This window comes from Verticillium alfalfae, genomic scaffold, assembly GCF_000150825.1.
Source record: "Verticillium alfalfae VaMs.102 supercont1.1 genomic scaffold, whole genome shotgun sequence".
Taxonomy (NCBI): domain Eukaryota; kingdom Fungi; phylum Ascomycota; class Sordariomycetes; order Glomerellales; family Plectosphaerellaceae; genus Verticillium; species Verticillium alfalfae.
Genome location: NW_003315038.1, coordinates 1,780,285 through 1,805,822, shown reverse-complemented (window position 1 = coordinate 1,805,822; position 25,538 = coordinate 1,780,285). Strand labels below are relative to the sequence as shown.

The following is a 25,538-nucleotide window of genomic DNA, read 5'->3' as shown; positions in this document are numbered from 1 at the left end:
CTAGGGCAGAACACCACCTTGCCTAGAAGCATCCACAGATGTATGCTAGTGCTACGGAGTATTCCATGTACCCTGGTGCCTTCCACTCACACTCCTAAATGCGACCTGCTGATGTTGAAGGGTACTTGCGAGGACTCCGATCAACATGACCGTCGAGGTCACCTACCGGCGCCAGGAAGCAAACATGCCCTTCCGTTTCCCCCGTGCTGACAGCCCTGGGTGTGCATGGCCAAAAGGGCAAGGTACCGTGAGGTACTCTGGTGGATGGAGCCCGTCTGGCTGTCAAATGCCAAATGCCAAATGACAAAGTGGCACAAGCCCCCCCAAAAAGATCTGAAATCCGATGGGAAATGCCACTGGAACGAACCCCTCTTTCCGCCTCTAGCATGGCCTCTAGCATGGCCTCTAGTATGGATCCTTCCATAACCAGCAAATCCGTCCGTCCCGTCTCAACTGACTTGGGTGCCTCTCCCCACCTCTTTCACTGCAAGGTAGAGAGGTAGCAACAGGCCATCTGCCTCGCCGAGCTTGCCCATCCGTGGAGCTTCATCTCTTTCCGAAGTGTGGCACAGAGACAAGAGGCCACGAAGGGAGTCAATCACCGACCCAGATGGAAGGCACAGGGAGACGAACCCCCCCCCCCCCGCCCCCCGAGAGGCCGGTAGCCAGAGACGTGGCGCCAGTCGCAGCAGCTGTGCGTTCAGGGTTGCATGTCATCCTCACGAATGAGGGCACCTTTCCAGATTACCGGGTACCATTGACCCCTCCTCGCACCTTTGGGCGCGCACCTTGCGCACCATGCTCTCCTTCTCATGGATCTGGGTCCCCCATCCCAACAAAGCCCCCCCTCCCTCACTGCCTGTCGACCCATCCCATTGACCCTGTGGCTCTCCCGACCTCGCGGGTCGAGAGTCCTGGCCGACCCAGTTCGCTGGATCCAATGCCCTTGGCACCCACCCACCCTCCCGCTCTGTTCTCCATGTTCCCTCCTCTCCACTTCGTCCACCTCTCTCTCTCTCATTCTCCTCTTTACGGCGGCCGGTCCTCCATCTTCTGAAATCCTTTTTTGTCCCTTCAGCTCCCTTTCCCGGCATTCTTCGACTTGTCGGAGGGGTTCAGGGGGCCGCCCCGTACCGCCCTGTCGCTGGATTAAGAAACCCGAACCGAACCGACCAGGCCATCTCGACGGGCCCGTTCAAGGAACGCCTCTGCTTGACTTTACCTTTGTTCACGGGGAATAGCCCACCACACTACGTTTCCGGATGAATCGAGTCGAGAACAGCTCTTTACCTGACCCGGTCAAACCATAAAGTCAATCCGCCAACGCATCTTGTTGCTCTGCTTCAATTTGTTTCCTCCCCGTGCCCCTGCCTCGGACAACACCCATCACGACCACTCTACAGCCCCCCAAAATCCTCCTTCCCCCGGCAGTCGCCAACTTGGATCGACCAGTCCCTCCGCCAGCCTCGTTCACTCACCCCGTCGCCATGGCCATCGACCCGCCCCATCAGCCGCCGCCGCCACCGCGTCCCTTGGATCCATACGCATTCACATTTGAGTCCATTCCTGACAGGAGGTCCGTGAGCAACAATTCACACCTCGAACCTGATTCTGATGTGCGTTCACTCATTTCCAACTCATTCTGCTGGGTATATGCCATCGACTCGGAAAGGAAAACTGACATTGAACCTACAGCCCGGCTATGATGACGAGTATGCACTATGACCCCTATTCTCCGGCCGGCTTTCTGCACCGGGCACCCCTGTCGAGGTTATGGCACTTGCTGACGCCGAACAGAGGATCAGAATCCATCACCGACAGCATCGCCAACTTTCCTCAGCGATTTGGACGCACTTACCATGCTTACCAAGCTGGATGTACGTGGTGATTCTGGTGTCAGCCCCCTCTTCCGGCGTGATTCACTCATCTGACCTTCCACAGCCTACGTTTTCCCCAACGACGACGTGGAATGTGAGCGCCTGGAATTGCAAGGTCTTGTCATGACCGAGTTATTCGGCGGCAAGTGGTTCCTCGCTCCTTTCCCGGCCGAACGGCCACCAACCCGCATCCTTGACGTTGGTACCGGCACCGGCATCTGGGCCCTGGAGATGGGCGACAGGTTTCCCGAGGCCCGCGTCTACGGCATCGATTTGTCACCCATTCAACCTACTGCAGTGCCATCGAATGTGCACTTTTTCGTGCAAGATGCGTGAGTTGACACGGCGTGAGCCCCAGATGCTGCTGCGCTAACGTGCTGCGTTCAACAGGTCTGAGCGGTGGGATTGGAGGGAGCCTCTCGACTTCGTCTTTGTGCGCGGCGGTATCGGGTCCTTTGCGAACTTCAAGGAAGAGATCGTCCGCCAGGCATTGACAATCTGGAGCCAGGCGGCTGGTTCGAGACGAAAAAAAATCAACTGCGACAGCCAGTCAGATGACGGGACCCTGCTGCCCGACAGCGCTCTCCAGCGATGGTTTGACGATATGAACGCGGCCAGCGAGATGATACAGCGGCCTCTATCCCAGGCTCACCTGGCAAAGAACTGGCTTGCCGAAGTCGGGTTCGTCGACATTCATGAGAAGTGCTACAAGATCCCCCTCAACGGCTGGGCTAAAGACCCCCGCTACAAGGCGCTCGGCAAGCTCTGGGAACAGAATTGGATGAGCGGGCTCAGCGGATGGAGCATGTCGCTCTTCACGCAAGTGCTCGGGCGAACGCCGGAGGAGGTCGAGGTAAGGACTCATGCTGCCCAGGTGCACCAATGTCCCCACGTGTGATTCGTCGGCTGACGGTACTGCCAGGTCTCCTTGGTCGATGTGCGAAAAGATTTCAGCAACCCTTACATTCATGCCTACCAAAGGATCTACGTTGTCTACGGCCGGAAGCCATTTCCGCACGAGGTGGCAGGGTATACCGGCGACCACGAAATGACCTGCTGAGTGGATTGTTGAGCAGGGATGCATGACAAGTCGCGGGGAAGGAAGGATCGGCCACATTGCTTTACGGGTCCTTTTGGTTAAGGAAGGCGTTGCGAGATTTCATGGCACTGGGTAGCCAAGGTGCATTGCGACGGTCTGGCATGAATGATTCATCATGTTTTTATGAACGAAAGACGGGGCACGATTGGACGGTCGGACTTGTGCTTCGGCGGACTGTAGTCAAAAGCAGTCGATAGATGTCTTTTACGTATTGGGGCATACCACGTGTTGTTGAATATGACCTGGCAAATGGAAAGTCAAGAAAAACGTCAAGTGAAGAAAAAAATAAAAAAGAAGGGGGGGGGGTGCATGTGCACGGTAAGGTGACGGAAGCAATTGATTTCTCGCGGGACAGACACTTGGTTCTTTTTCCTGGCTGATGCGGCACATCCCGACCTGACGGTACGGTACGGCACGGCAAGTGACCAACGGCAGACAGGGAAGGGAAAAGGGCCTGCCCAATCGATCAAGAAAAAAACAATCGACCTCTCTGGGGTGCTTGACGCCAGGGCTTGGGGGCCGCCCGGGCGAACCAACCGCTCGGGATGAACTGCGACTCGCTGTGCCAACAGCGCTCTCGCTCTCGGATGGTGTGTGAAGAATGAGTCGCAGCAGGGTGGCTGCTGTGTGTGGCTGGTGTCGTCAGACCGCGGCTGCCATGGTGTGATTATGTCATCCTGACGTTTTCTCCTGCCCACGGTCCACGGCTGGCTGGCTGACTGCCTGGAAGCCATCACAGCATCTGCGCCCGTCTGTCTTTACTCACAGCTGTCGACGATTGTCGAGGGACATCAGCTCGGGCTCACGACTCTGCTGTGCCTTCTCTCTCTCTCAAGCCACTTGGCTCTTTGATTTTGGCTGCCTTAATTAGGCCCTTCACGTGAGGTCCTCGAGACCGCCAACCATGAGCGCCTACCGCGCATTCCGGCCCCTTGCGCCCATCCTTCGAACCCCCGGCCCCGTGCCTCGATGCCTCCCCCGACCGCGATACCCCCCGACCCAAGCGACCGCGGCGGCCGCACGAAGGCTCTTCTCTCACGGGCTCCGCCGGCCCTGGCTTCACAACGACGCACACGACCGCCTGCGCAGCGCCCGTCCCATCTTCACGGCCGACAATGTGCGGCGCACCGTCCGCAGCCCGCGCACGCACACGGTCGTCGTCGTCGCCGTGCTCGCGGCGGCGGGCTTTTACTTTTCGAACCTGCAGACGGTGCCTGTGTCGGGGCCGGCGGCGCTTCAACTGCTTCGCCGACGAGACGGTCGCCGAGCTGAGCGCGCAGCAGGTCAGGCAGATTGAGCTCGAGGTCGAGCGCCAGGGCGGCCGCTTCCTGCCCGAGTGGGATCCCAGGACGAGGCTCGTCAAGCGCGTCATGGCGAGGCTCATCCCCGTGTCCGGCGGCGGGGTGCTGCCGCGGGACGAGCACGACGGCGCCGGGCCGCAGCACGACACGTGGTGGGGCGGCGGCCAGGAGGGCGACGGGGACAAGAGCGGCGGCGGCGGCGGCAGCAGCAAGGTGGACTGGGAGATCCGGGTCATCGACGACCCCAACACGATGAACGCCTTCGTGCTGCCGGGCGGTAAGGTGTTTGTGCACAGCGGGATCCTGCGGGCGACGCGGACCGAGGCTGGGCTGGCGGCGGTGCTGGGCCACGAGATTGCGCACAACATGGCGTCGCACGTCGGCGAGCGCATGAGCGGGTCGATCGGCATCAACATTCTGCTCTACAGCTTCTACGCGGCTGTCGTACGCCATCCCTGGCGGCATCATCCTCATCCACTCGCTCGGCGGCGGGCTGCTCGACATGATGTTTCTCCATGCCCATGAGCCGCATGCAGGAGAGCGAGGCCGACTACATCGGGCTCATGCTCATGGCGGAGGCGTGCTACGACCCGCGTGAGGCGTCGGCTTTTGGCAGCGCATGGAAGCCGCCGCGCGAAGTCAGGGCGAGGAGGTGCCGGAGCTCATGAGCACGCACCCGTCGGTGAGTTGAACCGTCCCCCCCTTTCCCTCCCCGTGGGTGCTCGATTGTGTTGAATTGTGTTGTTTTTTGTGGGATGACCGCTAACGTCCTGGTTCCCCTTCTTTTCTCGCGTGTCGCAGAACCAACATCGTATTGAGAAGATTCAGAGCTGGCTGCCCCAGGCTCTGGAGAAGTTCCAAACCAGCGACTGTCAGGGCACGTCGGCGTTTGCGGATGCTTTTCGACGGGCACTCGAGCGCGGCACGCAATTCCAGACCATCTACATGTGAAGGACGGCTTGAGCAGGATGGCGTAGAAAGGGTTAGCAAGGCGCTGAATGGATGGGATACACGGCGTTCTAGATATCCAAACTCAATTCCACCCCAACACTATAATGCGATGCATTGAGCCCAGCACCCTGATCGACAAATGTGACCTTCTGCCCTGGCCTTACGCTTTGGCCAGATGCCCTGGCTTGCCTGGCCAGATGCGTCCCGGCTGGCCCGCATGATTAATGGCGACCATGTGATTGGCACCCCCAGGCCGCCGACCTTCCCCCCAGATGACGCATCCACAGGGGGGGCCCACCCAACTGTCCTCCGCCCAGAGATGAGCCGAGGTAACTGGAAGCACGCCGTGTTCGAATGCTGATCGACCTCATCAACACAAGCATAGCCGCGGACCAACCTAACGACATTCTCTGTCGCCTCACTCCATTCTTCACCGCAACCAACACACACACACACACACACATCCATCAGTCCTCCATCAAAAGAACGACCTCACCCTCTAGAACACCTCAGTCTCATCCCGTCCCACCCGCACCCCACCGTCACCATGTCCAAGTCATTCACCACCGCCGAGGTCGCCAACCACAAGACCGAGAAGGACATGTGGCTCATCGTCGAGGACGGCGTCTACGACATCACCGGTACGGTCCCCCTCCCTTCTGCTTACCTCGCGGTCCTCCCCTGATGCCCTCCTGCCGACCGAATGACGTCCCGCCAGGTCATCAGAGAGCCAGGCTAACCCGGCCGCAGCCTTCCAGGAGGAACACCCGGGCGGCGCGAAGATCCTCAAGCGTTTCGCCGGGAAGAACGCCACCAAGGCCTTCTGGAAGTACCACAACGAGCACGTCCTCGAAAAGTACGGCGGCAAGCTCAAGATTGGCACCGTCAAGGAGGCTGCCAAGCTATGATTCTTCTCTCCATCTCTCTTTCTCTCTCTCTCTCTTGTATTTTCGAACTCGGCCGTTGGGAGCGCATTGGTAAGCTAGTGGCAGGGCGAAGCTGGCATTGATTCGGATAGGGGCTGGGATGGATAGGCTACATGCAGCTACGGCTGTGATTTTGAGACGATATTGAACTTTTTTACATGCCGACGACAATCTTCTCGCCCATCTTGGTCTTTGTGTCTCGCAACCCATGCCCTTGCCCGCGCAGACGGCGTTTGATGAGAAAGGCACAGTTGATGCAGCGCGACACGTCGAAAGGGGACCAACACCTCACACGGCAACACACGCCACAAGACCCATCAAAAACAAGCTTCATTCAGCTTCTTCATTACCCTAACCCTCCTGCGTAGCGCGAGAGGAGCCCTCGTAAACCCCCTTCCTCGCCCTCAGCGGCGCGCCATCCAACATCAACTTTGCCATCCAAACTCGAGGGGTATATGGTGAAGGAACAGTCATGGTCGTACAAAAACAAAGCAAAGGGAGGATTGGCAAGAATGGCCTGGGAGTATATATATACGTCGAGGGGTGAGAGAGGGAAGAGGGTTGGTGGCCTGGATGTGAACCCACCCGTCCTTCCATGCAGCGCAATGCAAATCACTTTCGTTCCGTCACTTCGTAACCGTTCATCCTCATAAAAATCAAGGGGCGAGGCAGGCGCTGGTGCCGGTCCTCCTCGCTCAGTAGTCTCCGGCACCGTCGTTGTAGCTGCCCCCGGCTGGACTCGTCGTCCCGCTGTCGTTGGCGCTCCCGTTGCTCGACACGTAGCTCTGGTCGATTCGGAAGATCCAGTCCATCTTGTCGCGTTCACTGCGAGCCGCAAAGAGCCACGTGTTGTCCGTCGCATAGATGGCGAACACGCCCGCCTGCAGCCGTTCGCTGAGTCTCTGCATCCCTCCGCTGGATCCTCCGCCGCCGCTACCCGTCCAGATGGTCGAGATGATCCGTCCGGATGAAGTGCGCCTATGGCTCGGCCGGAAGTCCTCGCCGCTACCGTGGGCGTCCTCTTGGCCGTTGGGGCTGCCTTGCAACAAGCCTACCACCCCTGGTTGGCTGTCGATCCGGGAGTTCCGGAGACTGACGATGCCCACTTCGTCGCCGTCTGCGGCCGAATGAATGTGCAGGTACGGCCTTCGAAGTTCGACAAAACGCTTGACCCAGCGCGTCGAGTTGCTGTTGGGCACCAGAAGATAACCTCCTTTAAGGACCTTGGGATTCTTCGGCACCTTGATGATCGTCGTCACGAGAGTTCGTGGCGCGGCCGACTCGCTTGTGACGCCATTCGCTGGCGGGTCCGTGTTCGTCGGGCTCAGGATGCGAAGCAGGGGGTCCGGATACCTGGTCCAAAGTTTGACGCACCGCTCCAGCAGTGTCTTCTCCTGGTCCGAGAAGCCAGAATCGTCTTCAGCCGGCTCGACTGGCGCAGGTGTATCCGTGCCGTCCACCTCTTGGACATCGTCCTCGATGTCTTCATCGTCGTCGACTGGTATTTGCGAGCTTTCAGGCGTATCATTGAGAAGGTCATCATCGTTCGGTCGAATCAGCTCGTCCGGGATCGAATCCACGAGAGAGACATTGTCGGCAGCCTGTTCACGCGGTTCTGGTAGGCCAATCTGGTTGAGAAGAAGCTGGACCGCCCCAATCTCCGTAATGCGACGTCTCTTCTTCCTCGCTATGATATAGTCACTCACAAGAGACACGCCACGCGGCGTCCAGGTCGTCAACTGTTCCTCTCCCTTGACGTAATCGTGCTGGCTGTTCATTCTCCAGAGATCCCCAGCCCGCTTGATCGGTGCTGGACGGACCGAAAGGGTGAAGATGCCAGTTGCGGAATGGACGATCCGGATGCTCTGCCAGAGGGACGACAATATTGATGTCTGACGCACGTATGATCGTGACATGATCTGGCAGCAGACGTTCAAGGAGAATCGCATTGGCTCCACAAACTTCTCCGACTTGATCTCCCAGGCCACTGTCATCTGCACGCGGTACTTCTCTGCTGTCACTCTGTCCAGAAGCAGAGAGTTGTGCAGACTGGAGTCCCATTGGCCTGTGAGTGTGATATCCCGCGTGCCATTTGCGTTGTTCCGGAAGACGGGCTTCGATGCAAGTTTCAGCGTAATGTCAGGGGATGGTGTTCCCATGTCGGGAGATTTCCCGGCTTGGTCGAGCAGCTGGATTTTACCCACTCTCACAGAGTTGGCATCATCCCAGGGCAGAGCATCTCCGGAGCTGTGCGTCAGATTGATCGTGATGCGTCGTTGCAAGCCCTGGTGAAGCTGAAACGTTCCACCATCCATCTCGCTGGTCTGTATGACCTCTACTGGGACATACTGGCCTTCTTCGTTGAGTTCAAGGAGCTGGATGCGTGCCAGAAGATCATGCTTTTCCTCGGTGTAGAATTGGGACTCGGCGATCCTAGCTCCCTTGGGTTTGCCCTGGGCAACAGGCACGGCATCGCGCATGTCATCCCAGCTGAGTAGTTTGTCGAGATGCATCGCCGAGACTTTCGCAAACACTGCTGCCCTGAGCGTAATTGTTGGTGGGCTGAACAGTGGGATCGTCATGCTGTGGACGCTCTCGAAGCGGATCGGCCCTTCGTCAAAATCCTTGATCATCTGCGTCGTCGTTACTCCGTCCTCTTCAGACACACCAGGGATGAACAGCTGCGCATGCACCTCGGTGCCCTCGCGTTCAGCAAAACCGACCATTTCGTGCATAACCACGTTGAACTTGAGGGTATTCGTGGGGGCTCGAGCATGCGACGGCTCCAGCGAGAGTCTGATAATGCCGATGGCATGGGATGTGTGAGGAGAAAGTACATCCAATGCAAAGTCCTGCACTCGGCTCTCGAAGACCGCCCGCAGCGGCACATCAACTTCTCCGACAAGTGTGTACTGCGGCATACAATTCTCGACGAACGGGTTGTCCAGGCTGAGATGCTGAGCGTATTCGGGTTGATCCAGATACTGATGCATCTGACGCATTTGTCGTACCCGATCATGCAGCTTCTCCACGCTCCACAAATGGACGACGCTGTTCTTATAATCGATGACCCGCACCCCGATACAGGGCTTTGGTGCTTGCTCAAGGGCAATATCGTCACCCTCACCCGTGAGCCCGTTCAGGACCATGTCGTAAGACGAGCAGAGCGAGTGGCCTACATCCACAACAGTGAATTGAAATACGACATGCTCGTCAAGCTCATTGCTCATGATTTGCGCTTCCTTGAGCGTTGACGCGTGCTGGAGGACGGCCTCGGCCATCCGCACATGTCTCTTGCTCTTCCAGTGGTGGATCACTTCAGCAGCGAGCTTGAGCTCTTCCTCCGAGAGCTTTGGGCTTGCCTTTTTTCGTTTCAGGGGATCCATCTTCTCGAGCTTGTCCTCAAATTGCCGGCGCTGAACCTCGAGTTGCTTCTGCATGTCTGCTTTGAGGGTCTTCAGCGTCTCTTCCATTCGCACTTTCTCTTTCTTTATCTCCTCAACTTCGACGTTTGAAGCTTCGGCCGTCTTGAGCTGGTCCTGGTACTCTTCTCTCTGCTTCTCCAGCTGAGACTGCATCTCTTCCCGGGCTTCCCTTAGCTGGTCATCAACTGCGCCTTGCTTGGGCGTTGATGGCATCGTGAGCGCAGTGTCCAGGGAGAAATTGTCGATCGTGCCCGCTGATAGGTATTTTTCCCGAATAGGATATGATGTGACGGATTCCGAGTCTTCGTCTCCATCGCGCACATTGACACGCTCAGCTCTGGCTTTCTGGACATCCTCAAAGAGCGTATTCAGCTCCTCGTCGGTCAACGTCGTCAAGTTTTGGTTGGTGCCCAAGATGGCCTCGGCTGCCTCTCTGCGGGCAAAACTCCAATCAGAGTCTCGTCCATTGCGCGAGAAAGGTAATGGAGACTCCGGCCGACTGTCTCCAAAGTCAGAACCCGCCATACTAATGTTCCTGGTGTGACCTGGTCGAGGGCTCGCCGTGGGCGTGGGTGAAGTTCGGTCAAGGTTTTGAAGTGTGCTGGTCGCAACAGACTGGCGTAAGAGGCTCTTATCGGCCCGCTCGGCCTTAGTCTCCATCGGGTTGTTGAATCTGAAGATGTGGAAATCGCCCAAGATCACGCGGTAGCCAGAATGAAGCTTTTTAGGCTCGTCGATACGCTTGCCATTAACCATGACTGAAGCGCCCTCCCTGGGCACCACGGTAACAGTCCCGTCAGCGGCATTGTCGAACGCGCAGTGGTCATGAAGGATCCGTGTGCCATTAAGTCGGATATTGGCCTGGTTATCCGCATTGGTGTCCATGTTGCCGACCGTCGTGGTGCCGGGTTTGAGGTTGTACACCAAACACTCGGCCAGTAGCGGATCGTCGGACAAGTTCACCAAATGGGGCATTTTCTTTGGCGTGGAAAGACCAATGAACCCCTTTTCGATGCTGATGCCGAGTTCCTCGAGGGCAGCCTCACGCTCCTTGTGGACCTCTTCGGTCTTGGCCAGCTTCTGCTCCCAGGTCTGGTTCAGGTCTGTCAATAACTTTTCGCTCTGGTTCAGCTGCTCGGCAATCTCTGCTTTCGACACCTTCTTGACCGCACCGTCACTAGACGTGATTGAAACAAATTGCTTCTCCAAGGGTGTGCCTTCGGGGTAGACTTCTTCTGCGGTTACCGATGAGCCAACGGCGGCTGTGCCGCTGCTTCCTCCTCCAAGTTGACCTCGGAGCAGCGCGAGCTCCTCTTTGAGCTCTCGGATCATTCTTGCATTTGCATCCTCGTTGACCACCGCGTGGTTCTTGATCCGCTTGGCGGAATCCGCATAGCGTAGCGTACTGAGTGTTTCGTCGTAATTGATGTCTGCTGGACTGATGGCAGCAATCATGGCCGTCATACTGTTGCCACCCAGTGAGTCTTTGAGCAGCCAGGTCAACACACTGTCTCTGTACGGCACTGAGGAGCCGGTGCCTTTCTTCTTCTTTCCGGTCGAGAGATCTGCCAGCGCAGAGATGACACGGCCCAGGGATGAGAGAGACCTGTTGATCTCGGCACCCTCCTTGAGACGCGCACCCGTTGCGCCCGTTGAAGTCGCTCTTTCAGAACCAGCCAGATCCACAAGACTGATCTTGGCCACTTTTTCCATCTCCATCTTTGTTTCCACGTCCAACTTTTTCTGTGTCAGCATCAGGGTGAAAACCGCGTGGCTTCGACTGGAAGTTTCGTTCATGTTGGTCGCGGCGACTGTTCGCGCCTTGTTTCCTTCGTCCATGAGGTGTTCAATCTCCTGAAAGCTGCCCACGACAAGCTTGGCCAGATCTTCGACGTAGGGTCCGGTCGACGGATGTTCTCGGACCTTGAGGTTTCCTTTGTTCGCTGGGTTGAGCAGATCGCGGACCCGTTCGTTGTAGATCTCAAGATAGGACACCTCGACGGTGCACTTGAGCGTCTTGTCCTCCTGTAGCTGCGATATCCTCCTGAACATATCTTGGCAAATATTTGGGATGATACCGATTTCTTTACCGTAGCCCATCATGGAATAAGACTTTCCGGATCCCGTCTGGCCGTACGCAAAGATACAGTTGTTGTAGCCTTGGAACGCATTGTCCAGAAGCGGCTGGCCCAGGTCGTCGAATAGGCTGTCCTGTCCCGCATAGTGCTTGTCTTTTTTCTCAAATGACCAGTAGGACTTGTCGAACGCAAACACTTTTGGGCCTGCATCTTTCCCAGACGTATGCGGTGAGCTCAGCACCGTCTGGTTATCTCTCATTTCGACGATACATTTCGAGCCGCGATCCACCTCTGGTCTCGTTAGCCGTCTCACTTGCAAGAGCGTTCGCGGCGTCGCTCGGAAGCTCGGGTGTTCTGTGCTCACCTCTGCCGTTGAAAGGCCGCACTCTCACCACCACCTTGATATTGCCACCTCCGGCTGGCGGCATGTTGACGACTGGTGTTGCGGGACCAGGCAGGCCCGCTCTCGCACACCGAATTCGATAGGTGCGTTGCTGCTGGACGAACTGCCGAGAAAGTCTTGAAGGGTCCTCAGCGTATTTCGAGCACCATTCAGCGTCCTGGTGCTGACATTCTCCGGCGGGGACCGAACGGCGAGGGGCGAGGCGTCTCCAGGTTGTTGGGGACCCCCTAACCCAGGGCACAAGCCAACTATTTCCTTACGAGTTGCGCAGGAGTGAAGAAGCGGGCATATATTCTGTCGCCAGAGTCGGACGGCGTTGGTGGCGCGTAGGATATGTTGCCGGTGTCTCGGAGCTTGTCTCCTCGTGATCTTGGATAGGCTGTTCGTTTTGTTTGGTGGGTGCCGCAGTCAACAATACTTGTCAACAATCGAGATTGAACGCGTGCCAGGGGGATATTGGCTTGCCTCCAAGCTACAGGACGTGCAGCCAGTTGGGGGAAAGCTGGGGGTAGTTCACGTGCCAATTTTGTGGGATTGGGCTAATGAGAGACGGGCAAGCGGGGGTGACGTCTGCTGACTCATCGCGGTGCTGTGAGACGGACCGCTGTAGGTGGGTTGGTGTAGGTAGTAGCTCAGGTAAGGTAGGTAGGCAAGTAGGTAACTAGGTAGGTACTTTATGTGTGGTGGCACGTACCACGCAGGGTCCTACCTGCTGGCCTTGGTGCCGTCTTGCCGTAGACCGATGGCAAGCGTTTATTTTGCTGCGGGAGACCGCCAATAGCTGCTGCCGTGAGCCTCAAGCCAGGCCCTTCATCCAATCCACCTGAGGTACCTACCCTAACAGGACAAATAAAACGACACTTGACCTATCTTACCCCTCAACACCATCTTCTCACAGCCAATGTGGCGACCTTTCATCTCACAGGGTTTCTCTGCTGTCAGAACCGCCGCAACCCTCTTTCCAGCTTTCCGAAGCCACAACTACGCCACCATGGCCAAACGCGATCCCGCTACCCTTTCCAACTACAATGAGTGGATCACCAAGCACACCACTGCCAATCTTTCCATTGATTTCAAAGAGAAGATCCTCAAGGGCAAGGTCTGCCTCGAGCTCGAGTCCTTGACAGACAGACTGAGCAAGGAAATCATTCTCGATTCAAGCTTTGTCAAGGTCTCTGGTGTCAAGGTCAACCAGGCGACCTCTCAATGGGATCTCAAGGATCGGTCCGAGCCCTTCGGCTCTCCTCTTCACGTTTCGGTGCCTGAAGGTGCCGCTAGGGGTGACGTCGTTAGGGTGGAAATCGACCTCGAGACGACGAGCAAATGCACTGCCGTCCAGTTCCTGACGCCGGCGCAGACGTCGAACAAGAAGCACCCCTACATGTTCACGCAGTGCCAGGCCATCCATGCGCGGTCCCTCTTCCCGTGCCAGGACACTCCTGACGTCAAGTCGACCTACACGTTCAAGATCCAGTCATCTCTTGCTGTCATTGCTAGTGGCGTCAAGGTGGAGGGGCGGTGAGGCAAAGAACGGAGACGAGACCATCTATCATTTCGAGCAGACGTCCCCATGCCTCCTATCTCTTCGCTCTCGCTCTGCGACATGGCTACGACTTCCATCGACCCGTAGGTTGTAGCTCTGCCGAGGAGCTCGAGCATGCGTAGAGCTGATGCGTAGAGCACTTTATCGAAGTGTGAGAGCTCGTGTCGCCGTACGAGTGGAAGGAGTTCAACGTTCTCATCCTTCCCCAGCTCATTCCCCTATGGTGGCAGTAAGCCGATACCCTTTCCACTCCCCCATTCCTCTCACCTCGATGTTCAAACAACTGACGCAACTGGTTTTTAGTGGAAAACCCCGTGTTCACTTACGCCACCCCGACACTGATCAGCGGTGACCGCCAGAATGTGGACGTCATTGCTCACGGTATGGCCATTGGCCTTCTCTCGTTTTATTGGAACTGTACTGACGTTCCCAGAACTCTCGCATTCCTGGAGCGGTAACCTCGTTTCCTGCTCTGACTGGCAACACTTCTGGCTCAACGAGGGCTGGACCATCTACCTCGAGAGGCGCATCGGCATGGCCATTCACGGCGACGCTGAGAGAGACTTTTCCGCCATCATCGGCTGGAAGGCTCTCGAAGATGCGGTTGATCTGTTTGGGCACGACCACGAGTTTACAAAGCTGGTGATTGAGCAAAAGGGCATCGATCCCGATGACGCCTTCAGCACTGTCCCCTACGAGAAGGGCTTCCACTTCCTTTACTACCTCGAGAAGCTCGTTGGTCGAGAGAGCTTTGACAAATTTATTCCCCATTACTTCACCAAATGGGCCAGAAAGTCACTTGATTCCTTCGAGTTCAAGGCCACCTTCCTCGACTTCTTCAACGGGTTGGGCGATGAGTCTATCAAGAACAAGGTGGCCTCCATCGACTGGGATGCTTGGTTCTACAAGCCTGGTCTTCCTCCCAAACCTGAATTCGACACATCTCGTGTGGATGTCTGCTACAAACTTGCGGACAACTGGAAGAGCGAGGTAAATACTTCCATAAATACCCCCAATCAAGCCAGCGAGGGCAGACGCTAACGAGGAACAGGACTTCGAGCCCAGCCCCAAGGATGTCGAAGGCCTTACCGGCAACCAGAAACTGGTTTTCCTGGAGGCGGTGGAAAAGTTCGATCGGCCATTGACGCCCGAAAAGTCCCAAGCCATGGGCAAGGCGTATGCACTTGCTACATCGCAGAATGCCGAGCTCAAGAGTGCGTACTACAAGATTGCGCTCCAAGCGAAGGACACCACTGCTTATCAAGGCGTGACCGAGCTGCTCGGCGTCGTGGGAAGGATGAAGTACGTGCGGCCACTTTATAGGGCGCTGAACAAGGTCGATCGTGATCTCGCATTGAAGACGTTCGAGAAGAACCGTGACTTCTACCACCCTATCTGCAAGGGCATGGTTGAGAAGGACCTGGGGCTCGCTTGAAGCAAGTAGGTTTGCGGTTAATGACGGATCTAGATCTTATAACACACAACATTGCAAGCTAAGAAAAGACCCCGCGCAGTGACTATTGGGGCTTGTGTTCACGATGCAGGATGGCTCATCTATGTGTACCATGACCGTGGTGCTCTAATGTTTCTTTGCCGCGATGAGAATGCCGCAGTTAGGTCGCAGGCTGAAACTCTACATGTACGCTTGGCTTGGGCGTCTTGATACTGAACGATAGATAGGCGCGGCATGGCATTTTCGGTGCTGCCACGAACCCGTCAGTATTTCAGCACTCATTACTACAGGCCGTTTCTGCCACCGCCCTGGTACATGAGAGTCCGTTTATCTCAACGGCGGATTCTTTAGCAGATCTGGGGCAGCAGCGGATGAGACCGGCCAGACAGTACCCACGCGAGCTGTGGCGAGGCGGCGGTATGTGCCAACTGGATCTTCTTTATTGTATGAGTCTGGGAGACGACATGCAAAGGGGGGAAAGAGATCGAGATAATCACACTTGATACTCATTCGTCAGCTTGACTGAACTGCCATGCTGCTCTCTAAGACAATGTTTATGATGGTACATTCATCGAAAGACAACTTCAAGGGGAGTTTGTACCCAGACAAAATTTACCATCACCCATACGGCACTTACCTGGCTGACTCTGGGGAAACCGAGGATGTCCAACTACCATATATCGAGAAAAGTATCTCTGCAAGTCGGCCTGTAGAGGTATGTATCATGGAACTACACAGGCCGTCGAATGACGGTCCTGGTCACCCCTAGTCTCACGATGAGCCATTTGATGCTTCGCATGGATCGAGCATGGCCACAGGAACACGAGGCCAATTGCTTTGATGCCTCTGACCATGCTTAAATGGCCGATCAAAGTAACTGGTTCGATGATCAATACCATTATTGGTCTCCCCAAGTCCATTCTCAAGGGGACAGGTTACACGGAATCCTTTTAATGTTGCCACCTGCTTGCGAGATGCCGTTGCCGCAAGGGCAAAAAGCCCAGCCCCATCGAGGAAATGGTGCTCACAGCACGTAACATCTCCCATCTGTCGCCAGAGTCAAGCCATGTATCGTAGCCCGACCAAGAGTGCCACCTAACCCAGCCTTGCGCTCACATGTGAAACTTCCTGAATCGCGGTCGCCGGACTGACTCAGAGATGAGGCGATGAGCGGGTATCGTGGCCCTCAACACCATGGCACTTACAACTCTGCTGATGATAAAACTTTCCTGGGTATGGCGTGTCAATCTCAATACCCTGGGCATGCCGGATGATTCCGTTCAGGTGCGAGCCAACGCGTTTGTGAGTTCTTTCTTTTACTACAGCATCCGCTGTCGACCGGCCTTGTCAAAATAGTAGGGGAATACGAGGCTCAAATGAGAGAGCCCCGCCTTCCGCGATTTATCGAAAAGAAACATCCCGTCTTCCTTGCAAAAGCTGACACGATACCCTCGTCAACTTGTCATCGTCGCGTTGTACATTGAAGCAGCAGGGCATGCCCGTGCCCGCTTCCAATGCTTCTGGAACTTCCCTTCGAGGTTCAGACACATCATGTCTGCTCCATCTTCCAGTCGGGTTGGCACCAGACAGCAATCTCGCGTGTTACGAAAGTTGTAAGATGACTGCATCTCCAGATCCCTGGCGGGAAACGACCACGCTTCCAGAAAGCTTCCCCCCCGCGCCGGAGATGCGCCTCCAAGCCCACTGTTCCCATTGCATCTCAATACCCGTCCAATAATCATCATATCATCTCCGTGACGAGATGGAATCTGCTCCCATCATCATCATCACATGCGACACCAAACGTCGTGAGCGACTCAGACGAGCCATTCCTCATCCAGTTGATAGCCTTCCGTAAATAGCCGGATACATGTACACTCCTGAGACGCCCGGTCGACCCTGAGTGGTCAATCCTGAGAAACTCGAGCCGACCATATCGAGCGATGAGCAGCTGAACCCGCGAATGTGGCTGTGTCGTCCCCAGTTCGCGTTTCCTTCCCCACACCTTCAAGTTCCCCTTTGAGAAGTCAGACAATCTGCATCCACGGAGCACCGCACGCTTCGAGTATGGCCGCCTCGCGATCTGGCCCGTCTTGGTGCTCCTTCAACTACCCATATGCCCCATCATGGCCTGATGTTTCAACCATCCCGGCTCTATCACCACGGCGCGGCAGGTTTACCCACTCCTGTGAGGAACAGAGGCCGAAAAAAAAGGGTTGAAGGGGTCGTCATGGGTCCTGAGGCCCGAAGTGGCTGCGCTAGCACAGCACCAAAAAGGGCCTTTAGGCATGTCGAGAGAAGTCATCAGGCCAAAAATTGGCGCTGCACGACGTCGGGACAAACAATGGCCCTATCATCTATCATGCCTGCTTCGCGGAGGATTATCCGTGCTTTCCACGTTTTTTCCCCTTCGTTTCCTCCGCGGCAAGACGCAGCGGTCCCCTCGCGCAACTGACCCTGATACATGCGTAGGATCGTGAAGAACAGCGCTTGTACCTGCGGGTCCGCCGCGCCGCGCACATCAGCACTGAGCTCTGACCGAAGTCCATCTGAAAACCCATGGGCAGGCTCTGAGTCGGGTTTTCAGCTGCACCATTTCTGGCTAAACAGGACCCTGGGTGGTGATACTTGGCGGTGCCTTGCGTCGTCTCCCCCGCATCGACAACACATGAGGGTGTAGCAAATCGTCCGAACTCCATGCCCCTGGTGTTTGGCCAGATCGCGCCGCGGTACCGCGCAATCCGCCAGTCTGACCATCCCGCCCCAGCCACGGCGGCTGTTGCGCTTTCGATGCTCTGAGCTCTCCTGATAAGCCAAGATGGCTGCGGACGGCGCGCGATGAAGTGTAGGTCTGTAACGGAGCAAGGCGGCGTCAGGCAGTGCGGAAGGGTGTGGCGCGGCCTTATTTTCGGTTCCGGCCAGTCACGATTGTGATGGGACTTTGGTGCAGTAGGAAAGCAGCCTCAGCATCACCACTGGCGTTGAGAACCTGCAGCTGGATATGTACCTCGGACATGATGAACCACGAGATGATAGCCAGACAGCTGCAGTACCGACGCCATGAGGCTGCTGCATGTTTCAATCTTGCACTCGTGAGGTATGTTGGCGGACATCGGAGAGAGCCTAAAGTGAAAGATATTCCGAAGACACTGCACCTCCTGTCAAATCCGGAAGTCTCTTCGTGGACTGTAACAACTCATTGACTCTGGATCCGAGATCAGAGGCCTCGATAGCAATTGTGCTGTATCACAGCCCGCCGCTCACAGCTTTCCCAAACGTCAGGTTGCTCCAGAGACACAGGTGCAAAGCTGCATGGGAGCTCTGCCAGCTCCCCATGCCCATCCATCTCAAGCTTGCGCTTGGGTAGCTACTCCACAGACTGGAAGCCGGAAATGAAGCTAACGCAGGCCCCTGTCTAGTACCGGCCGAGCGTCATCGACGGTGCTGGTCTATAGACCCAGGCAATATAGCTCAAGCGTCACGACGAACGTGCGCAATGTCCAGTTTGAACTGCTCCGCGCTGCCGCTGTCGTTCGTGAACGCGACCCCCGAAGCCCCAATTATGCCCAAAGGCAGCAGATAATGGATTGAGAAGACAAGCGCAGGCATACGTGCTGCACAGGCTGGGCTGGTCACCAAAGGTGACTGCGTTTCTGTACTTTGGCCAAAACTGGTGCTGTCTCCTGAAACGGTGTCCTGGACATGTCCAGTACGGCCAACAACAGTCCTGTCCGACCTAAAGTTCCGCGAGCGCTGCTAATAGCTCTAACACTTGGCCGACCAAGCAAGAGATGTCTTTGATACCACACAAACGTCCCTGCGCCTGCGGGATGCGAAGTAGGAGCACATTCGTTGTCAAGCCGCTCAATCGCTCTCACGTTCGTGCACGGGAGCTCTCCCGCATGTACCACACCCCTAGCGTTACATCGCTACAGAGGGCGTCAACAGCGGTGAGAACAGAAAGCTCGCAAACATTAACAACCATGCACCTCATCACACAATTTGCCAGACCCCGCGGCTGCCGCGAACGAGGTACGCCATCGGACAGTAGCCGCGATCCGGCCAACATGCTCTTCGGAGTTCAGTCTCCCGTCTCAGCGTCTGTGTGAAACCTCACCTCGATTTATTACCAAGGCAAGATATGAATCAACCCTGGATGCTAAGTTTGCTTGATGCAGTGCTGGTACCAAGAAGAAAATGGTTTGCGCTAGAAGCGGAGGACAGATGAAACGGGTGGACAGGGTTTTCTCAACAGCCCCCAATCACCTCACATGTTGATTATCGGCATGGGTTGTAAATTTGCGAATTCGTGCCAAGGACTATATAGCACAAGAATGCTGAGCAGAACAGATTCTTCTATATGCCAGATTGCCTGCGAACAGGTGGAAACTACACAAAAGATGGGATGGGAAAATTCCCGAGTATCAGGGGCTCGGGCAGTCCTTGGGGCTTCGGTTAAGGAGTGTGTTTCACTTGACTGGTACTTGGCAGCTTGTTGTGAAAGATACTCATTGGCTGTAAAAAGTGTTCATCGTTTGGAGAGCTGTCCCGGAGTTGCCTTCATGGCCTCTCGTCCTTGCCTAATCGGAATCAGAAATGATGAGAAAACAAATGTCCGAAGCCATTGAGACTTCAATTGACATCAAATGAGACGGTGCTCCTTGCGGGGTCGTGCTTCTGGTCCCACGACTTGTGAGAAAAGATTGTCTCCCTGTAAGTAACCATCACACTTGCTGTCGGTGGTTGCCATAATGCAACCTCGTGAGGCATCATCCCGTGATAGCCCTTGCTGTCGAGGCTGACGGTCGAGCTATCGTCGTTGCTGGTAAAAAGTCCATGATGGTGGCCGTTAACTCTTTGAAATAGCTTGATATAGGGGATGAAACCTGGCATTTGAGACATCGTGATGGGCCAGCACGGTCTCAGATTCACCTCCTGAATGAGGTGCAGGAACATCTCACGCAAACGAAGCCCAGGACAAGGGGATGAACCGGAGACGTAGCCGGACCTTGTCGGCCAACCAGGCCTCCTGGCCAATCGCAGTTTTGGGAGCTCTACACCGTTGCCATTCGGAATCCATGGATCCCCCTGGTCACGACGCGGGGGATAAGATCTTGTTCGTCGCCCATCACTGATTGCTGCAACGTTTCGAAACGTCATTCCAGGCGCCTCGCGTCTTGTCCGATCTGGCCGGCGACGTTTCTGTCCTCGCAGACGCCGGCCAACGAAACTTTTGTTGAAATTGATTTGTTGGTCGGCTTCGTCGGATACCCCAACATGACATGATCCTCCGCATGCTTCAATGGCACAGCAGGATTGGCGACCCTGCTGTTGGTTGGCTCTAAATCGGCGCGATGATTCCAAGCAGTCGTGCGCATTGACCTCGAGGTCTAATTGCAGGTCTGTGAGGAGACAGGGCCTTTGTGAGCGGACACTGTTTGCGACTTCGTTATCTGCTTCGACGACTCTGGTTCGCTGGCACCCTGGACCGATGTTAGTAAAATGACGAGCGTCATCCGGACCCCGAACCCATGGGCAGATAGTAATGACTCCTGATTACTCCTACCGACCTCAAAAGCTGCTGTCCGTTGTAGGGAACACCTTGTGAGAATTGATCGTAGATGGTATGGATATTTCGGCGTGCATGCCGAACTTAGTCGAAACGGAACCACCCCACTCCATCTAGGTGCTCCCCGAGCGCGAGCAAGCTGGCCATCCGGCGGGTCTGTCGACCTGGGATGGTCGGCGGTGTTACTCAGTGAGATAGAGGGCAACGAGTCCAGATGCACAAGTTGGGCAAATTGCTGGGAGCTGTGACAGCTCGTAGATATGGGTGTTCCGATGATTAAAAGGGGTAATGCTTGATGTTTTAACGTTGGTATTGACTTTCACAGTGACAGAAGTCTAATTCACCAACCTCGGTCCAGGGTCCAGAGACTCGCGTCCATACAAGATCGCTAGCAATGTTGCGCCTCACCCTCATGTTGGTGGATCCGATCGAAGGTCAAGGAGATTGCGAGCTGACTGTGAGCTGGTCGCCATCATCGTCAGGGTTGCATTCCCGGTGCCCTACAGTAGTGCGAACGGTTAGCCTCGAGTCAAGAGAGAATCTCCCGCCCGAGTAACTAAGACCGGCTCCGAGACCGGGCGGCGACCAGTGGAGTTCTACAGGAAGTTGCGAGTCGTGGCACCAATCGCGAGCTTATGAATTTCCATCTTTGCAGTAACAATCGCATTCGTGGGCTCAAGACCACCATCGCATCGAGACGCCCTGAAGATCGGACAAGTGTTCCAGGATCATACACAGGCCTCTCCTCGCTTCACTTGTCACCTCTGCCACAGGTGTTCATGCAAATCTTCCTAGGCCTTGGGACTGTAGAGAGTCGCCAGGCGTTTTGAAGTTAGAGTGGGAGGCGAGGTCGTCCTGGCTTCCAGGACATACCTGGTCTGCTGAGAAGATCATTCATGCCTTGACAAACAGCAAAGGCCGACTAGTTGCGCTTCCACTCTGCTGGCGTATTTTCGAGCCCAATTCCAATGGCCGTGACCTATGGCCTCTAACGCAATCTGGTCGGCCGATCTAGCACGGTGCAGCTCCTTGAATCGAGGTGGTCAGGCGGTCTGCTCTGTATGAGGCTTGTGGAGATGGTTGTTTTAGCAAGGCGGGCGGTTACCGGCGAGCGTCAGCCGAAACGGGAACCGGACGAGAACTAGCGGCGAGCACAGATCCAGTGAGCTAGCGTATACCAAAGAAGAAGAAGCATGCATGCCCAATTGAACAGGATAGCACGGCAAGCATAATGTCTTGGATGACACCAGAGACGAGCCGAGAGTTGGACCGTTGATCCCGGGAGTAGAGGAGGCGCAGAGCGACATGCCGGCTTGGGGTCAGAGCGGAACAAGGCTGCTCGACGTTGACAGACGAACAACGCGGGTTTCGTGCGTCGAGTTGCTGGCGGACGGGTTGGGAAAGCAACGCGGGGCAGAGATCGCCATGGAGCGACCAGGAGGGTGGGTGCAGGGGCCTCGTTTGGCACGCTGATCGCCGGCAGTGGTAGAGGGGGGCGGCGTGGTTGAGTCTTGCAGTGAAAGTGAAGTGTGAGTGAACGAAGGGGGATTGTGTGTGTGTGTGTGTGTGTGTGTGTGCGTGTGTGTGTGACTGGCGAATGGTTGTTGCAGTGCGTCCCTGATCATTAGGTCCATTGCGAGGCTCGGGCGCGGTGGGTGCCGTGACGGCGGGGATCCTCGAAAACGGATCCATCTATCTCGAGACGTGCGCTGCTCGAGCTGCCGTCGACAGGACCGGAGCATCACGACAGAGGTTGTTGCATCTGTTGGCCAAGCGCAACTGGGGTGATGGCAGCTTGGCACACATGTTGGGTTGCTGCGGAGGTGATGATGATAGACCGGGAGTTGTGCCTTGACACGGCCGTGACAGGCGGGAGGAAGTGGCTGCGTCAGACAAGCCCGGTGCTCCTGCTCCTCCTGCTGCTCCTGTTGCTGCTTGATCGTTCACACGCAAACATGGGTTCAGTCAGAACCGTTCGGACTGATTATCTGGATAAGGAAAGGACAAGCCTCCTCTGCGTGAGCCAGTAGCCGCATGAACCCTTTCTCATTTACCAAGCACAAGCACAAGCGCACATGGGTGAGAGGGGGGGGGGGCTAGATGGGCTAGATGGGCTAGATGGGGTCCGCGAGGTTACTTCACGATGCCTGCCTACCTACCTTTCCTAGCGGGAGCAGTACCCCTAGCTGGGCACCCGAGCACCAAGATCCCGATACCCTGTCTAGACCACCTGCCAGACCCCTGTCTTGTTCCTGGTACCCCGGTCTCGCCAGAGCGGGTGGGGAATGCGCTTGGTCCTTCCAGGGCTTAAGCGGTTTCATATCCGGGCTTCCATGCGGCAGCAGCACCCAGAACCCCCCAGTAGCTAAGTCCCCTGCACTTGCCTTGCCCCTCCCCACCACCGCTCACCAGCAACGTGCCTGCCTGGCAAGCCTGGCACATCACCTCCATCACCATCGAGACCTGTCTGAGCTCTGGAGTGAGGTCGACTCGAGTCAATCTCGGTGCAGACACCTCGTCTCAGAAATCCAACCCGCTTTTGTTTCCGCGCCTTCTGTTTCTTCTCGCTAGGTCCCCGGCTCCTGCCTCCTGCCCGTCCTCGTTCTCTACGCCCCTGTCCCATGTCACTTGCCTCCCTACCCTGCCCCCTAATCCGCCAAGCCGAGTCCCTCTTGCTGAAGCCCCGTCTTTTTCGTCTTCCCTGTCAAGAGAACGACTCACATATTAGCCTCTGCATGTCGCCCATCATCACCTATCCGCCACCTTGGCTCTCCGATGCTCAATGTCGTACTCTGCGCTCCGGTGCACTTAATAACCTTTTCCTTCTTTTGCTCTCCACCTCTTCCGCCGTATCCTGGCCCTGTTTGCATGAGACATATATAGCCTCAGCCGTCCGTTTCTCCTAATAGTGCGGCAACATATTCGTCCTTCACGCCAGTCCCGTCAGTCTAGCTGGTAACTGGGTCCAACATCCTGGATCAAGCTGCCTGCCGACCATCTACCTCTTACACGGGCACACACGACGAACTCGACACCCCTGGCCTCCTCTCTCTCAGTACCTCGCCATGGCACACATTGCTACCTGTATGGTCGAGGCTGACCTCGACAGGGCTGCCGGACCTGGAAACGGACACCTGATCACCGGCCTTATAACCAAACCTCCTTCTCCCACACCCTCTAGTGACTCGGTATGTCGCCCCGTCGATGCCCTCCACGCCCATTGATGCGACCGGATTACTTACGCAATCTTCACGCATACAGTCCTCAACCTCATCTCAGGCTTCCGAGCAGAAGCCCCACGTCTGGAGAATGCAGCAGACCCAGCAGCAGCAGCCCGATGTCCGGAAGTACCAGCTCTTCCCCAAGGGCAGGCCGCAGCCGGCCCCGGTGACTAAGGCCCTCGACCCCGAACAGGCCAGAGCCTACGCACTTGGGCAAGCCGCACTATCAGAGAAAGACAAGGAGAAGACGAGCGGCGGCGGTCTTCGTGTCCGCATCAAGGAGCACAACCTCATCCGCAGGCGCAAAGTGAGCGTTCCCGAACTGGGCCCCATGACCACCGTGCAAGAAGTTGCCATGGACTCTCGTAAGCACCGCACCATATTTTTGCTTTGAGCAACCGACTAAACTTTCTAGCTACCATTCCCGGCAGGCCGCCGCTGCATGAAAGGTCCATCAGTGCACCGGGCAACAGTTGGAGGCGGCTCCACGTGCTGAAGCCGTCGCTTGTGTTCAGACTCTCTGACGAAATGCTGACTAGAATTTTCGCCTACTACCGAACCCATTGTCCTACCAACGATCAGCATCAGAGGCCCCGAGACAGCCCATGTCGCCGAAAAAACCTCGCGCCTCTCGTTATCCCCCCTCCTCACACCGGCATGTTTTCTGGGCTGACGCGCCAATTGTCACTGAGCCGCCTCCGCTCGGGAAATACGCCGTCCCGACTCGGTGCAGCGTTCGGCTCGCACTGACGACTCGCCTCTGTCCCGAACGCCCTACACCCCCTTGACAGCATCCACCTCGCTGACAACACCAATGTCCTCCACAACGACGCATTCTGCCGTTGCGCTGCCCACTCCTGTGTCAGCGCCCCTCCACGATGTGCGAGCATCGCCCAAACCGTCGGAAGTCGGAGCTTTTACTGGATCGAGCAGCTTCAACACCACCCCCAAGAAAGAAATCGAATCCCGAGCTGTGCCTATGGGACATCGCAGAGGGCAATCAGAAACGGGCAGCATTATGGAACGGGGTCGCCCTCGAAAACGAACCGATCGTAAGGATGGTTCAGTATCCGCTCAGCGGGCTGAATCGGCACGAACTCGTAGCACCGACCAAAAGGCGTTCGAAGAGCTGCCCTCTGGGTGCAAAGCCAGCGAGGCCGCGAATCAGATGAACCAGATAGAGCTTCTGGCTCTTCAGAAGCAGGCCTTTGGCCAAGCCTCTCGATTCGAGGTTCTCAGAAAAGAAGATGTCGAGTCATTGTCAAGGGTATGACCGCCAAGCCACCCACCCCTGAAGGATGATCCTTGCTAACATCGTTTCAGGAGCTCCGACAACTTGATGAGAGGACTGAATACCTGCGCCGCACTTACCATTCGCTGAGGGCCGGTCGCCGCAATCTCCATTCACGGATCTGTCAGTACCTGCGCTCCCCTCGCGTAGCCCGATTCAGCACCGATTCCATGCTTAAGCAGGAAGAGGCTCTCGGCGAGCTTGATGCTTCCATCGACGACTGGGTCAACAAGCTGGAACACGCCGAAAACCGCCGTGCTCGCGTGCGCCAGAAGCTCCTGGAACATGTGGCTGCCGCTGCCATCCTTCCCAACATGGGTTGCAACCCCGGCGAGTGACATTCTTCAGCAAGCCCTGGGTTGCCCTCCTGTGTACCCGGTTGGCGTGTGCAACATCTCGAC

The 25,538-nt window shown here is 56.2% G+C and overlaps 6 protein-coding genes across 6 annotated transcripts; 5 read left to right on the top strand and 1 right to left on the bottom strand.

The window, feature by feature from the left end:
- Nucleotides 1-1,487: 1,487 nt before the first annotated feature.
- On the top strand, nt 1,488-2,775 carry VDBG_00543 (methyltransferase; the record flags this gene model as incomplete). Its single annotated transcript, XM_003008815.1, has 4 exons — nt 1,488-1,576; nt 1,696-1,877; nt 1,942-2,209; nt 2,268-2,775. 4 exons carry the CDS (start codon nt 1,488-1,490, stop codon nt 2,773-2,775), a joined length of 1,047 nt encoding a protein of 348 aa, XP_003008861.1.
- A 1,316-nt stretch (nt 2,776-4,091) lies between these two features.
- Nucleotides 4,092-5,228, top strand: VDBG_00542 (mitochondrial metalloendopeptidase OMA1; the record flags this gene model as incomplete). The annotated part of the gene is made up of 2 exons (XM_003008814.1): nt 4,092-4,721; nt 5,079-5,228. The coding sequence occupies 2 exons, from the start codon at nt 4,092-4,094 to the stop codon at nt 5,226-5,228; spliced, it is 780 nt and encodes a 259-aa protein (XP_003008860.1).
- Nucleotides 5,229-5,775: 547 nt separating this feature from the next.
- VDBG_00541 (conserved hypothetical protein) lies at nt 5,776-6,136 on the top strand (the record flags this gene model as incomplete). Its single annotated transcript, XM_003008813.1, has 2 exons — nt 5,776-5,869; nt 5,979-6,136. 2 exons carry the CDS (start codon nt 5,776-5,778, stop codon nt 6,134-6,136), a joined length of 252 nt encoding a protein of 83 aa, XP_003008859.1.
- Nucleotides 6,137-6,849: 713 nt separating this feature from the next.
- On the bottom strand, nt 6,850-12,085 carry VDBG_00540 (kinesin heavy chain; the record flags this gene model as incomplete). Its single annotated transcript, XM_003008812.1, has 2 exons — nt 6,850-11,948; nt 11,971-12,085. The coding sequence occupies 2 exons, from the start codon at nt 12,083-12,085 to the stop codon at nt 6,850-6,852; spliced, it is 5,214 nt and encodes a 1,737-aa protein (XP_003008858.1).
- Nucleotides 12,086-13,051: 966 nt separating this feature from the next.
- Nucleotides 13,052-15,091, top strand: VDBG_00539 (leukotriene A-4 hydrolase; the record flags this gene model as incomplete). Its single annotated transcript, XM_003008811.1, has 5 exons — nt 13,052-13,578; nt 13,813-13,832; nt 13,907-13,984; nt 14,037-14,593; nt 14,655-15,091. The coding sequence occupies 5 exons, from the start codon at nt 13,052-13,054 to the stop codon at nt 15,036-15,038; spliced, it is 1,566 nt and encodes a 521-aa protein (XP_003008857.1).
- Nucleotides 15,092-23,690: 8,599 nt separating this feature from the next.
- VDBG_00538 (conserved hypothetical protein) lies at nt 23,691-25,475 on the top strand (the record flags this gene model as incomplete). The annotated part of the gene is made up of 4 exons (XM_003008810.1): nt 23,691-23,813; nt 23,887-24,211; nt 24,638-25,113; nt 25,170-25,475. The coding sequence occupies 4 exons, from the start codon at nt 23,691-23,693 to the stop codon at nt 25,473-25,475; spliced, it is 1,230 nt and encodes a 409-aa protein (XP_003008856.1).
- Between the last annotated feature and the right edge of the window lie 63 nt (nt 25,476-25,538).